Genomic DNA, 14,400 nt, shown 5'->3' on the forward strand with positions numbered 1-14,400 from the left:
AGAAGACAGAATGGTGGAAATCACTGCCGCAGAACAGAATAAAGAGAAAAAGAATGAAAAAAAATGAAGACAGTCTAAGAGACCTCTGGGACAACACTAAACACACCAACATTCACATTATAGGGGTCCCAGAAGGAGAAGAGAGAGAGAAAGGACCTGAGAAAACATTTGAAGAGATAATAGCTGAAAATTTTCCTAACATGGGAAAGAAAGGAAACAGTCACCCAAGTCCAGGAAGCAGAGAGTCCCAGGCAGGATAAACCCAAGGTGGAACATGCTGAGACACATAGCAATCAAACTGACAAAAATTAAAAACAAAGAAAAAATATTAAAAATAATAAATAATATACAAGGCAATTCCCATAAGGTTATCAGCTGATTTCTCAACAGAAACTCCACAGGCCAGAAGGGGGTGGCATAATATATTGAAAGTGATGAAAGGAAAGAACCTACTACCAAGAATACTCAGCAAGGGGCTTCCCTGGTGGTGCAGTGGTTGAGAGTCGCCTGCCGATGCAGGGGACACGGGTTCGTGCCCCGGTCTGGGAGGACCCCACATGCCGCAGAGCGGCTGGGCCCGTGAGCCATGGCTGCTGGGCCTGTGCGTCCAGAGCCTGTGCTCCGCAGTGGGAGAGGCCACAGCAGTGGGAGGCCCACGTACTGCAAAAAAAAAAAAAAAAAAAAAGAACACTCAGCAAAGTTCTCATTCAGATTTGACAAGCAAAAGCTAAGAAAATTCAGCATTTCCTCTAACATCAGGAACAAGACAAGGATGTCCACTCCCGCCACTTTTATACAACACAGTTTTTAAGTCCTAGCCACAGCAATCAGAGAAGAAAAAGAAATAAAAGGAATCCAAATTGGAAAAGAAGTGAAACTGTCACTGTTTGCAGATGACACGATACTATACATATAAAATCCTAAAGATGCTACCAGAAAACTACTAGAGCTCATCAATGAATTCAGTAAATTTGCAGGATACAAAATAAATACGCAGAAATCTATTATGTTTCTATACACTAACAACAAAAGACCAGAAAGAGAAATTAAAGAAACAATCCTATTTACCACTGCATCAAATAGAATAAAACATCTAGGAATAAACCTACGTAAGGAGGCAAAAGACCTGTACTCGGAAAACTAAGACACTGATGAAAGAAATCAAAGATGACACAAACAGATGCAAAGATATGATATACCACGCTCTTGTATTGAAAGAATCAATACTGTCAAAATGACTATACTACCCAAGGCAATCTACAGATTCAGTGCAATCCCTATCAAATTACCAAAGGCATTTTTCACAGAACTAGAACAAAAAAAATTTTAATTTGTATGGAGACACAAAAGCCCCAAACAGCCAAAGTAATCTTGATAAAGAAAAACAGAGCTGGATGAATCAGCCTCCCTGACTTAGACTATACTACAAAGCTACAGTCATCAAAACAGTTTGATACTGGCACAAAAACAGAAATATAGATCAATGGAACAGGATAGACAGCCCAGAAATAAACCCACACATCTATGGTCAATTAATCTACAACAAAGGAGGCAAGACTATACAGTGGAGAAAAGACAATCCCTTGAATAAGTGGTGCTGAGAAAACTGGACAGCTATCTGTAAAAGAATGAAATTAGAATATCCTTTAACACCATACACACAAAAAAACCCAAAATGGATTAAAGAGCTAAATGTAAGAGCTGACACTATAAAACTCTTAGAGGAAAACATAGGAAAAGCACTCTGACATAAATGGCAGCAATATCTTTTTTGATCCATTTCCTAGAGTAATAGAAATAAAAACAAATGGGACCTAATTAAACTCAAAAGCTTTTGCACAGCAAAGGAAACCATAAACAAAATGAAAAGACAACCCATAGAATGGGAGAAAATATTTGCAAATGATGCAAGGGATTAATCTCCAAAATCTACAAACAGCTCATGCAGCTCAAAGAAGCAACCCAATCAAAAAATGGGCAGAAAACCTAAATAGACATTTCTCCAAAGAAAACATACAGATGGCCAAGAGGCACATGGAAAGGTGTTCAACATAGCTAATTATTAGAGAAACGCAAATCGAACCTACAACAAGGGACTTCCCTGGTGGCGCAGTGGTTAAGAATCCGCCTGCCAATGCAAGGGACATGGGTTCGAGCCCTGGCCCAGGAAGATTCCACATGCCGTGGAGCAACTAAGCCCACGTGCCACAACTACTGAGCCTGTGCTCTGGAGCCTATGAGCCACAACTACTGAAGCCCGCACACCTAGAACCTGTGCTCTGCAATAAGAAAAGCCACCACAATGAGAAGCCCGCGCACTGCAACAAAGCGTAGCCCCCGCTTGCCACAACTAGAGTAAAGCCCACGCGCAGCAACGAAGACCCAATGCAGCCAAAGGGGGAAAAAAAATGCAATGAGATATCACTTTACACCACTCAGAATGGCCATCATCAAAAAGTCTACAAACAATAAATGCTGGAGAGGGTGTGCAGAAAAAGGAACCCTCCTACGTTGGTGGGAATATAAATTGGTACAGTCACTATGGAGAACAGTATGGAGGTTCCTTAAAAAACTAAGAATAGAGCCACCATATGATCCAGCAATCCCACTCCTGGGTATATATCCAGAGAAGACCAAGGTTCAAAAGGATACATGCACCCCAGTGTTCATTGCAGCACTGTTTACAATACCCAGGAAATGGAAGCAACCTAAATGTCCATCAACAGAGGAATGGATAAAAAGGATGTAGTACATATATACAATGGAATATTACTCAGCCATTAAAAAGAATGAAATAGTGCCATTTGCAGCAACATGGATGGAGCTGGAGATGATCATACTAAGTGAAGTAAGTCAAACAGATAAAGACAAATATCATATGATACCACTTATATGCAGAATCTATAAAAATGATACAGTGGGGCTTCCCTGGTGGCGCAGTGGTTAAGAATCTGCCTGCCAATGCAGGGGACACAGGTTTGAGCCCTGGTCCAGGAAGATCCCACATGCTGCGGAGCAACTAAGCCCACGCGCTACAACTACTGAGCCTGTGCTCTAGAGCCCGCAAGCCACAACTACTGAAGCCCGCACACCTACAGCCCGTGCTCCACAACAAGAGAAGCCACTACAATGAGAAGCCCGCACACCGCAGAGTGGCCCCTGCTCGCCACAACTAGCGAGAGCCTGCGCGCAGCAACGAAGACCCAATGCAGCCATAAATAAATAAATAAATTTTAAAAAATGATACAAATGAACTTATTTACAAAACAGAAACAGACTCACAGAATGAAACAAACTTATGGTTACCAAAGGGGAAAGGCAGGCGGTGGCGGGGGTGGGGGGTGGAGATAAATTGGGAGTTTGGGATTGACATGTACAAACAATTATTTTTAAAATAACCAACAAGGACCTACTGTACAGCACAGGGAACTCTGCTCAATATTCTATAATAACCTAAATGGGAAAAGTATTTGGAAAAGAATAGATACATGTATATGCATAACTGATTCATTTTGCTGTACACCTGAAACTAACACAACATTGTTAATCAACTATACCCCAACATAAAATAAAAATTTAAAAAAACCGTAACTTCTCATTAGATCAAATTCTATTATAATAAAGTTATTTTCATGTCCTCATCCAGGCACTGGGCAACTTTTTCTGTAAGGGACTAGATAGCAATATTGTAGGCTTTGCAGGTCACATAAGGTCTCTGTCACATATTTATCTTTAGTCCCCCCCCCAACTCTTTAAAAATGTAAAAAACAAACGAACCCCATTCTTAGCTTGCTGGCCATACTAAAACAGTCTATAGGCCAAACCCTGTCCTAGTGGATGGACCAAAAGGAGGAAAGATTTGTTGATCCAATTACAATGAAATTCTCCATAGCAAATAAGCCTGTATTTCAAATTACTTGTCTGAACCCTATTCAAATAAGTCACTCTCTGTGAGTGAACCAAGTAGAGGATCCAAGCACTTAAAAGAACTTCGGTTTTACCATAAAGCAGTAACAGCCATCAACTCTCACTTCTCAGCTCAAATTTGAAAACCAAATTGATTACAAAAGAAAAACTCCACACAAAGTCACCAAAACAGTATAGAGGTAAAGGTGTGCTCATGATATTGTTTTATGTCCTCAAAAGATCTAATTCAACAATACAATGTACTGTCCGTAAACTTTATAATGATAATTTAATTAATGAATTAAACATGTGAAGATGTAGGAGATGTGATTTCCAACTATAACACTGTCACCATACGATGTGTGAACCCGGACAAGTCAGGTATTTCCATTTGCTCCCTGTCTTCTAAACAGAGGGGGAGGTAAATCCAGACAAATCTCTGAAGTGATGGATTTAAAATTCTTTGACTATTACAATTCATACCTCCTTGATCAGTGATACACTAGAAAAAAATTTTTATAAGACCTCAACAGTGTTTTAAAAAGATAACATAAAAACATGAATCATGAAAATGAGCAGTCAGAACACTAAGTACACACAATACGTTAGCAACAGCTATCTTGAACACTTCCCATGTATGCCACTGATTGAAGTGTTTTACAAACATTACCTCATACAATCCTCAGGATAATCCTAAAAGGCAAACAGTATAATCTGAAAGATTAAGCAATTTGCTAAAGAAGGGTCGGTCAGGATTTAAATCCAGCAATGCTCCTCCACACTATTATCACTGTCACTGATCAGGAGCAGCTTCCAGTCTTCTCCCCCACAGCTCAAGACAGACAGGGATGACAAAAGGTAAAATTAAGCAACACTCTGCCTCCCTTTCCTCCCAGTTTCCTTTCCTGCTACTGTGGAAAGCTGAAGCACTGTACTCTTCTTGCTCAGCACAGGTTTGTGTGCCTGATGCCTGCTTTCTATGCAGACCTTTGATTCACACTTCCACACTTCTGTAGGAAACTTTATGGTCCACAGCATCATGACAGAGAGAATTCTAACCTGCCATATTCCTTCTTTACCCAAGTAAGATACCAACATTGTAAAATTAACATTTTTGATTTGGCTTTGTATGATATAAAATAAATCATCCTATTTTACCTGAAAGCTCTGGTGACAAGAGCCATGAGGAGCCATCACTGGAGGTACTTTTGGGCTTGGACCCTCTCCATGGCCTTCCATAAATTATCTCATGACCCAGATAGGGTGGGGGGTTTTGATCTGCTGTCCATCTCACAAAGAGCATCTCCTCCCTTTCCTCAGCCGGCAAGAGCAGGGAGAAACTTAACCAGCTGTAGCATCTGCACCCGGTGACTCAAGACTACCTCCCTCCAATACGTCAAGGAGTGCACATACAGTGGAAAGTTAGACAAACCCAACCCTGAATCCTAGCTCAGCTGTGTAACCTGGGGTTCAAAGCCCTCTTCTCCAAAACAGTGAACATGCTACACAGTAAAGCACCTAGCAGAACACTCAAGTAACAAGCATAATATATGATACTCCCACCCCATCAGTTCCCTACCTTTGAATATCATCATTCAGCAATCCACATCACATTAAAATCATTTCTCTCACTCTTGCAGCCTGACTAGATAGACATGAACTGAAAACCACTGAGTTTAATTCAATAAACATTCACCAAAGCCAACAAGTGCTGATCCAATGGTTATTAACAGTTCCTATGCTCCAGAAGGTCAAAGTCACACTAATGCAATAGTTCTTAATTAACAAACATGATATATATTGTACAATAAAACTGCCTTTAAATTAACATGCCAATTTTTAACCTACCTACTAGATAGGCAAAGATTAAAATGAATAATCCTTGATGTCAGCAATAGTGCTAGACAAACAAGTACTTTCACATACTGATGGTGGGAATGTAGAATGGTACAGCTTTCCAAAAATACTGTTTAGTAATATACAAAAAGACTTAAAATATATATACTTTTGACCCAGCAATTCAACTTAAAAGAATTTATCCCAAAGATAATATCTGGCAAGCGGAAAACGGGGTATAACAATAATAATCTGTTTACCAATCTTATAATTATGATAGAGCCATATATTTTATTCAGTCATTAAAAGGGAAGAAATCTGTATCTACTGCCACACAAAAAAAACCCCTCTGATACATAAAGAAAAAAATCTGACTTCAAAACACAAGGTATGAGCCTATTTTGTTTAAAAAACAAATATACACATAGAAAAAATGAACATTCCTATCCTCATAAATTTTTTTCTCTCTCTCTCTGACAAGAAACACGTATTACTTTTATAATTTAAAATAGTGAACACTAATTTTAAGAGGACGGTATGTTACACATAATTTCTTTCAGTTCTTTTAATCCCAGGAACTATGAAAGAATCTCAGTTAGGAGGCTGTAATTTGCCCCACAATCCCACAGCTTTGAATGGTAGGAAGGGCTGACTCCCACACCTGGGGGCCTCTAGTTAAGGGCTCTTCCACACCTGAGCGCCCCGGGTCTTTTCACCAGGTTTTTAGCTACAGCAACACGTTCCCTTAGTCCTGCAGTGTCCTCCTCCCCACGCTACTTAGCAAAATTTTACTCAGATACCACCTTTTCCATAATAACTTATGTAAGCTATTTAGCAATTATTTCAGACTGACATTTGATTTTTTTTTTACTATATACTTTGAGTCTTTCCCCACAGAAGGTTATAAGCTCCTGGAGGGCAGGGACCTAGTGAGCCCCGTTTCCTCCTGATGACCCAGCAGAGCATTTTATGCACAGCACGTTCTAATAAATGCTTGATGAACAAATAAATAAAGAGGTTACCTGTGCAGTCTAACAGCCACTGCCCTGACTTTACAAATAAGGCCCCAAAATGTTAGTCCATGGTCACTCAATAGTAACAGTCCCATGCTGAACTTGGGTCTTTTCTTTTTCCTAACTCAAAGCTCCTGTGTGTTTTGCATTTTCAAAGTACTTTTGCTGACCTTCTCTCACATGGACTTCACACCAGCTGACTTACCACTGTATTGGCCGACATCTGTAGTTCTTCCAGCTGTTTTCTGTTTTTGACAGCAGCACTAAGGGGAAATATATGAACCACTCTTGACATTTCTTAAACCTGCATTGAAACTATACCTCTAGCTGGAATAAAGTAAAAGCTGGTCATCAATCATCCAATGTTTATTTACTGAGCACCTATTAGGGGCCAAACATCATATTCCATTAACCAGAAACCTCTATTAACTGGCACCTGTGCTTACTGATAAAATTGATGCCCATAATAGCCTAAAGCAAGGGTCTACAAAGAGCCCACAGGCTAAATCTGGTCTGCTGCCTGTTTTTGCAAATAAAATTTTACTAAATACTGCCACAACCATCCACTTATGGATTATCTATGGCTCCTTGGGGGCTACAAGGGCAGAGTTGAGTAGTTACAACAGAGACCATTATGGCTCACAGAGCCTGGATTATTTACTATGTGGCCTTAATCAATTGCTGACCATCATAAAATATCAATATGCCACTGGACTCTCAAAAACATATTTTTTAGCAGTAGTGACACATAACAGGCAATAGTTTCCTTAATCCTTTGAAAATTACCAGTCCAGCATCATATATGTGGTAACACTATTCCTTGCATCACATGCCCATAACCAATCATGCCAGAAAACAGTATCAACTGATAAAAATCTGTGTTTCCCACAAGTCATATAACCTTGGGGATCTTTAATCCCAGCTTCTCCCAAAATTAAGTTTCTGACTGAACAATCTCATTATTTTTAGAGTAAGTCCTCACACAGAAAACCATTCACTTACTTGACAAGTTACTTCTCTTAACAACATCTCTAGTCCAGTGTATATCTTGAGGTTTCCTACTTGCAATAATTCAAACATAATAGAAACCAGTTTTACTCCTGATGATGCTCAGTATTTTGTGGGGTTTTTTTTGGCTGCACACTATCCTGAATTATCACCTTCGGGGAAAAATGCAGACTCGAGATTTCTTCCCTGAGTGGAATCAAACAGCCCACATATACAAAGAAATACTTTACTAATTTAAATCCAATTGCAATATGTTCTCAAAACATTTCTTTAAAAATATACAACTCACAAGCTTTACAATTAGAAATAATTACAGAATGTCAGAAGAGATAAGACTTAAGAGATGACTAAATCCAAATATCTTAATTTACAGATGAGAAAAATGAGGCTTACATGATTTACCGGAAGGGCCAACTAGTTTTCATTAATTCATGCTGGCCTTAAATCAGGAAGTTATACTGATGTCTTATCTGTAAGCCAGGCACTGTGCTGGGGTCCAGGGCTACATATGTATCTTCACCGACAATGAATTCAATTAATCTTTTATCAGTGAGATTTTTTTGCAGTGAGACAGATTACATCACGGAGAATCAGATAAAATTCCTTAATAACTGCTAGACATCTTTTTGCTTTTCCTACAAAGAAAGCTCTCTTCCTGCAGAGACAGTCCAGTGGAGCCAGGCTGCACAATTCAGAATCTTGATGTTGCCCCTTTCTGGCTATGTAACCTCACAGCAATTTACTTAACAGCTCTGTGTTTGTTTCCTGATCTTTAAGGGGATAATCACGGTATGTAAACAATCCTTATGTGGCTGGTACAGGTAAGTGCTCTATAAATTTTAAGTACCGTTGTTGTTATTTTCCTTAGGTAGTTTTCTTATCAAAACATGGTTAAGTAACCAAGGTATGGAGAAAGTGCCCTCAAAAACAGCTATTGAAATACATGTAATTACAATCACTGTAGTAAAGTTTCATTAAATATAAAGGGTAAAGAGAAAAAAACACTTCTTAAAAGGTCCATTTATAAGTTAAATCCTACTTAAAATATATGCACAAGAAATTTTGCCTTTTAGGGACTTCCCTGGTGGTCCAGTGGTTACGAATCCACCTTCCAATGCAGGGGACACAGGTTTGATCCCTGGTCGGAACTAAGATCCCACATGCAGTGGGGCAACTAAGCCAGCGCACCACAACTACTGAGCCCGCGTGCTCCAGAGCCCACAAGCCCTCGCGCCACAGCGAAAGACCCTACGTGCCACAACTAAGACCCAATGCAGCCAAATGAATAAATATTAAAAAAAAAAAAGATTTTCCTTTTAATATTACGAACAAACAAGTTCATTCGCAAAATCTTTCATGAAACAATGGTTAAATGCTAATGCCATAGTGTTTCTGGGTTTCACTAGGGGTCAGGTCCGGTTAGAGTAAATGACTGCTTCAACACAAATGCCATGGCAACAGACGTGTCCCTCATTAAGCTACATCCTAGAATCCAACAAATATTTGGATTTTACTTTAAAATAATCATTAGTATTTTTACTCAAAGATGGCCTTTTAAAAAAAGTTATGCAGTAGGAAGAGTACGTGGCACTTCCTCCCTTGAAGGGACTTCTATCAAGTTGGAAAACCTGGCCAGAGTCACAGAAGGCAGGGTCTTTACAGCTGTGTGACCTCGGAAAACTCACTGAACAGGTCTCCAAGATTCAGTACCTCATCTATAATTGGTGTTAACATCTATCTCCCAGGTTTTGGGGGGGATGGGGAAAGGGGGACAGAGGAGGCAAACTAAGATTCGTATGAAAATGCTTTGAGGATGGCTAACACACATGCACACATTGCTAGTTCTGACCCCTTTCACCCACAGGCAGTGGGAGGGGAGGCCGTGTAGCAAGGTAAAGTTAAACTGCAATTTGTGTTTGGGGTACTTAAGTCTTGATCAATGTTCCTATTCTATACAGTTGCTGGAAATGTAAAACCTTGTTATAGTCTCAGATTTGGTTTTTTAAATATGAGACTCCAGAGATCACCGTAATTCATGAAAGACATATTAGGGCCAAGCATCCTCCTGCCTAGCACCTTCAAACTCATAACAAAGAAAACCACAATCCCTATTTCTCTATTTCTCCCCTCTACCAGCATAAACTGAATGCGGCCGTAATATGTGATGGTAAAATGTCTTTAAGAAATCTTTAGAGGTATTCTAGAAAATTAATCCTATTTATGTAATCAGTATAAAAATCTGGTACCAGCTTTTTCCAAAGCTGAAAAGGACTTTGATGAAAATCCCTATAGTAACAGTACTCAAAATTTTTTTTTAATTTTAAGCTTGTATAACTTGATACTAGATGGAGCTTTATGAACTATTAAGCTCATATAAGAGACTTCCCTGGTGGTCCAGTGGTTAAGACTCTGCACTTTCACTGCAAGGGGCACACGTCTGATCCCCAGTTGGGGAATTAAGATCCTGCGTGCCGCATGGTGTGGCCAAAAAATAAAATAAATTAAAAAAAAAAAAAGCTTATATAAAAGGAAATTTAGGGCTTCCCTGGTGGCGCAGTGGTTGAGAGTCCGCCTGCCGACGCAGGGGACACGGGTTCGTGCCCCGGTCTGGGAAGATCCCGCAAAAAAAAAAAAAAAAAGCATGGTGCAACCTCAGTGCAAATTAGGAACGTTAAGAAATGAACATCTATTTTAAAAAAAAAAAGAAATGAACAAAACTGTCACTTTTGTTTCACTAAAAACAGAACCATGTAACTAACATCTAATGCACAGGAATAATTGGAAGGAACTTATAAAATGAAAACAAAATTCAGGAATCTTATCTTTACAATGGCAGTATTTGATTTTTTTTTTTGTTTTTTTTCTGCGGTACACGGGCCTCTCACTGTTGTGGCCTCTCCCGTTGCGGAGCACAGGCTCCGGACGCGCAGGCTCAGCGGCCATGGCTCACGGGCCCAGCCGCTCTGCAGCATGTGGGATCTTCCCGGACCGGGGCATGAACCCGTGTCCCCTGCATTGGCAGGCGGCCTCTCAACCACTACGCCACCAGGGAAGCCCTACAATGGCAGTATTTGAAAAGAAGTCTTATTTAACTTAGAGTATTTGAAATATAACCCACTTCAATGAGGTCACTTTGTGTTAGGTCCATTTTAGTTTAGCACTTAATAGTAATTTGTTTAAACTAGTAATCTGAAAACATTTTCTGAATTTTTTTTTGCTCTTGGATCCTAACCTATATCTGCCCTATAAATATCAGTTACGTGGGCACTAACTCAAATTTTTAAAAAGAGTTCTGATAAAATATTTTCTAATCCAGTTAAGAGACTCATCACAAAAAGTCACTGTGCTGTTATCACTTCATAAACATTATCTCATTCAGTTCTCCCCATAACACTAGGAAGTAGGCATTATTATTTCTGTAACATCCATTTTAAGGAAGAAGAAATTGAGGGTCATATAAGTCAAAGAACTTGCTTAAGATCATAGGACTAGTATGTGATAGGGTCATGAATGAACCCAGGTGAATCCGCAGTAGGTACTTTCAATCACATTAAAAACAAAGGTAGGGACTTCCCTGGTGGCACAATGGTAAAGGATCCGCCTGCCAATGCAGGGGACCCGGGTTCGAGCCCTGGTCCGGGAAGATCCCACATGCCGTGGAGCAACTAAGCCCGTGTGTCACAACTACTGAGCCCACGTGCCACAACTACTGAGGCCCGCACGCCTAGAGCCCGTGCTCTGCAACAAGAGAAGCCACCGCAATGAGAAGCCCACGCTCGCCGGAACTAGAGAAAGCCGGAGCGCAGCACCGAAGACCCAACACAGCCAAAAATATAAATAAATAAATAAAGTGATATATATTTAAAAAAAAAAAGGTAACACTAATTTTTCAACTAGCTCCAGTAACTTTAAATAACGCCAAGAATCATATACTGTAGACTGTCAAGAGTTCATGAAAAATGATTTGTTTCTATCTAAACATTCCCATTAAAAGCGGACCCTGACAAGTATCATTTGACTTCTTTGTTTCCCTTCCTGTTTTTAAATGAACATTAAAAAGTCTTGAGACATCAAAACCAAAGTTTTAAAATTCAACGATCATCCTATAAGCCAAACTTCAAATTTTCACATCTAAAGAATATGAAAGAAATCTCTAAGTTACTTTGGAGCTAAGCCTGCAAAAATGTGAACCTGTGAATTGTTCTCCACGTCCACCCCCAGAGTCAGTAAAGAAACAAAATACATAACTTCCAGAGAGCAGAGGGAATATAGATCAGGAGATCTGAGACGTTAGACCATTTCTCATTATTACACCCATCAGGCCGAAGGGACTGAACGAGAAAGGTAAACGTTTACTGCACTTTACAAATTTCAGAATTATAAGTGACAGTGAAAAAGACAGCTGCAACACGAGCCCACTGTACCCGTAAAAGCTGAATCAAATAATTACATTTATCACGACTACACCAGGCCTCATTTCTAGCTTCTGTAAATTATACAAAGAGCCGGCTATTAAATATTGATGGCATGCCATTTGCACTGGAGCTGTCGCGAAGAGCCTTCTGCTACCAATTTTTGTCATGAAAGAAAAAACGTCCTTATTTTCTAGGTAAACCCCAAGCCACTAGAATCTCTCAGATGGGGCTATCGCATTGTCCTTCCCGGAGGAAGCTGTCAGGGCCAACCCCACACACCCAGGGGAGGAGAAACTTTCAGGGGAGGGCGGGTCCCTGCAGGTCCCGGGGCAGGGGTCCCTGTTCTCCTTCTCCCCCAGCTGTCAGCCACAGGTCGGGCGGCGGGGCGGGGCCAGCCCCGGCTGTCCGCACAAAGCGAGCCAGAGAGCGGCGGGCGGACCCAGACCCAGGCCACGCTGGGGGGCCGCGCAGTGGGGAGCAGGTGGGGGCACTTACCCAGCAGCAGCACGTTCTTCCCCGCGGGGAGCTTGGAGCGCGAGCGGGTGGAGACCTCGCTGAGGATGCAGGACCTGGCGGGGAACAAGACGCACGCTCAGGCTGGAGCCCCGCGCGGGAGGAACGGCACCGGCCTCGCGCGCCCGGGCGGGGGCGGCCGAGAACGCGGCGGCCTGGGCAGGGCGCCGAGCTCCGGCGGGCACGCGACCCCGGGGCGTCCCCGGCCCGGGGGTGCCGGCGGGGACCGGGGAAGGGTGCGGTCCTTACCAAAGGTTCTGCCCGTCCTCGTCGTCCCCTGCCGCGGCGCCGCCGTTGCCCGAGGTTAGCTCGTTGGCCAAGGGACCGCCCGTGTAAGTCGAGGTTAATCCCGCCGGAGAGGAACCGAAAGAGCCTACTCGCCCCACAGCCGCCATCTTAGTCGGGAACACACCGGTCCCAGCAAAGCTGAATGAGCCAGGCGGAGGCGGCGGCGGCGGCGGCGGCGGAGGCGGAGGCGAGAACCCGGATATGCAGCGTTCGGCGCACGGCAGCGGGGCGGGGCCTGCGGGGGTGGGGCCCAGGCACTGCAGGGACTGACGGAGCGAGAGACGGCGAGCTGCGCGTGCGCAGCAGGCCGCCGGCCGGCGAAGGGGGAAATGCGCGTGCGCAGGTGGCTCGGCGGGACGCCGTCCTGCAGCCCCAGTCTTTCTGAGCTCAGCGGGCTGAAGCGCTTCTGGCCACCGCCTCCGCAGCCCTAGGCTGCAGCTGGGCGCGCTGGGGTGTGTCAGGTGAACAGTGCTCCCTCCCACTCTTCAGTCGGGTCCACAAACCCCGCAGCGGGTGTGGAATTCCTGCACTGTCACTGCTGCAATTGGAATTGGTGGTTCTTTGTACGTAATACAAAAGAGATTCCTAATTTCATCCTGAAATCTCCTTTCACCATTGTTCTGCAGATTCTCTTTGCCTCATTCCTGTGTTGTCTTCTTTCTTATCTTAGTGGAGAACTTTCTCCATTAGTTTTATGAGAAAAAAGTGTATGGCTACATTTTTGGAGACCTGTGTATTAAATCAAGGCCCAGATGAAAGCTTAATGAAGGAACTATTTACAAAGGTGTGACTGATCCGAGGAGATGCGGCTAGCAACAGCAGGAAGATTTAGGGCTGAAGGGGAAAAAGGAAGGGATGTTTGCTAGAATCCAGAGAGCTGCAGCTATAGGAAAAGCGTTGATCAGCAAGATCTTTGGCTTTGAGTAAAGGAACACAGCAGTAACCGCTCTTTCTGCCCTGCGGTATCCTGCCAGTGTCTCACATTTGCAACCCTACCAGAAGCCAGAGGGCAATCAGTGATAGTTTGCCTGGGTGTAGAATTCTTAAGTGGCAAATTATCTTCCCTTAGGTTTTTCAAGGCCTTGACCCCTTGTCTGCTAGATTTTAGTGTTGTCCCTGAGAAATCCAAAGTCATTCTGACTGCTAATCCTTTGTTACGTGTTCTTTTTTTTTCCCCCCTACTTGGAGACTTTTAGAACTTCCACAGATTTCCACTAACCCATATACCCCCTTCCAGTGCCTGCACTGTCATAATAATTATCCTACCAGTTATCATAGACAAATAATCCATACCCTTACACTAAAGCAATCTCTCCACTTGTGCAGTAGATTTCATTTCCTCTCCTCCACTCAAGGACATTGCTCCAACAATTCTCCCCCCTCTTTCGCTATATAATCATTTATTGATTTCAACTGGATCA

The 14,400-nt window shown here is 42.3% G+C and overlaps 1 protein-coding gene across 1 annotated transcript in view; it reads right to left on the reverse strand.

Annotated features, from left to right (window-relative positions):
• The window catches only part of DYNC1LI1 (dynein cytoplasmic 1 light intermediate chain 1), a 45,995-nt gene extending 32,793 nt beyond the window's left edge, over positions 1 to 13,202 (reverse strand). The window contains exons 1-2 of the mRNA XM_067753604.1: positions 12,941 to 13,202; positions 12,674 to 12,747 (exon numbers count right to left, since the gene is read on the reverse strand). Coding sequence (XP_067609705.1) covers positions 12,674 to 12,747; positions 12,941 to 13,086 — 220 coding nt within the window. The 5' untranslated portion in view covers positions 13,087 to 13,202. The remainder of the gene's footprint in view (positions 1 to 12,673; positions 12,748 to 12,940) is intronic.
• Positions 13,203 to 14,400: the final 1,198 nt, after the last annotated feature.

Source organism: Pseudorca crassidens, chromosome 10, assembly GCF_039906515.1.
Source record: "Pseudorca crassidens isolate mPseCra1 chromosome 10, mPseCra1.hap1, whole genome shotgun sequence".
Taxonomy (NCBI): Eukaryota; Metazoa; Chordata; class Mammalia; order Artiodactyla; family Delphinidae; genus Pseudorca; species Pseudorca crassidens.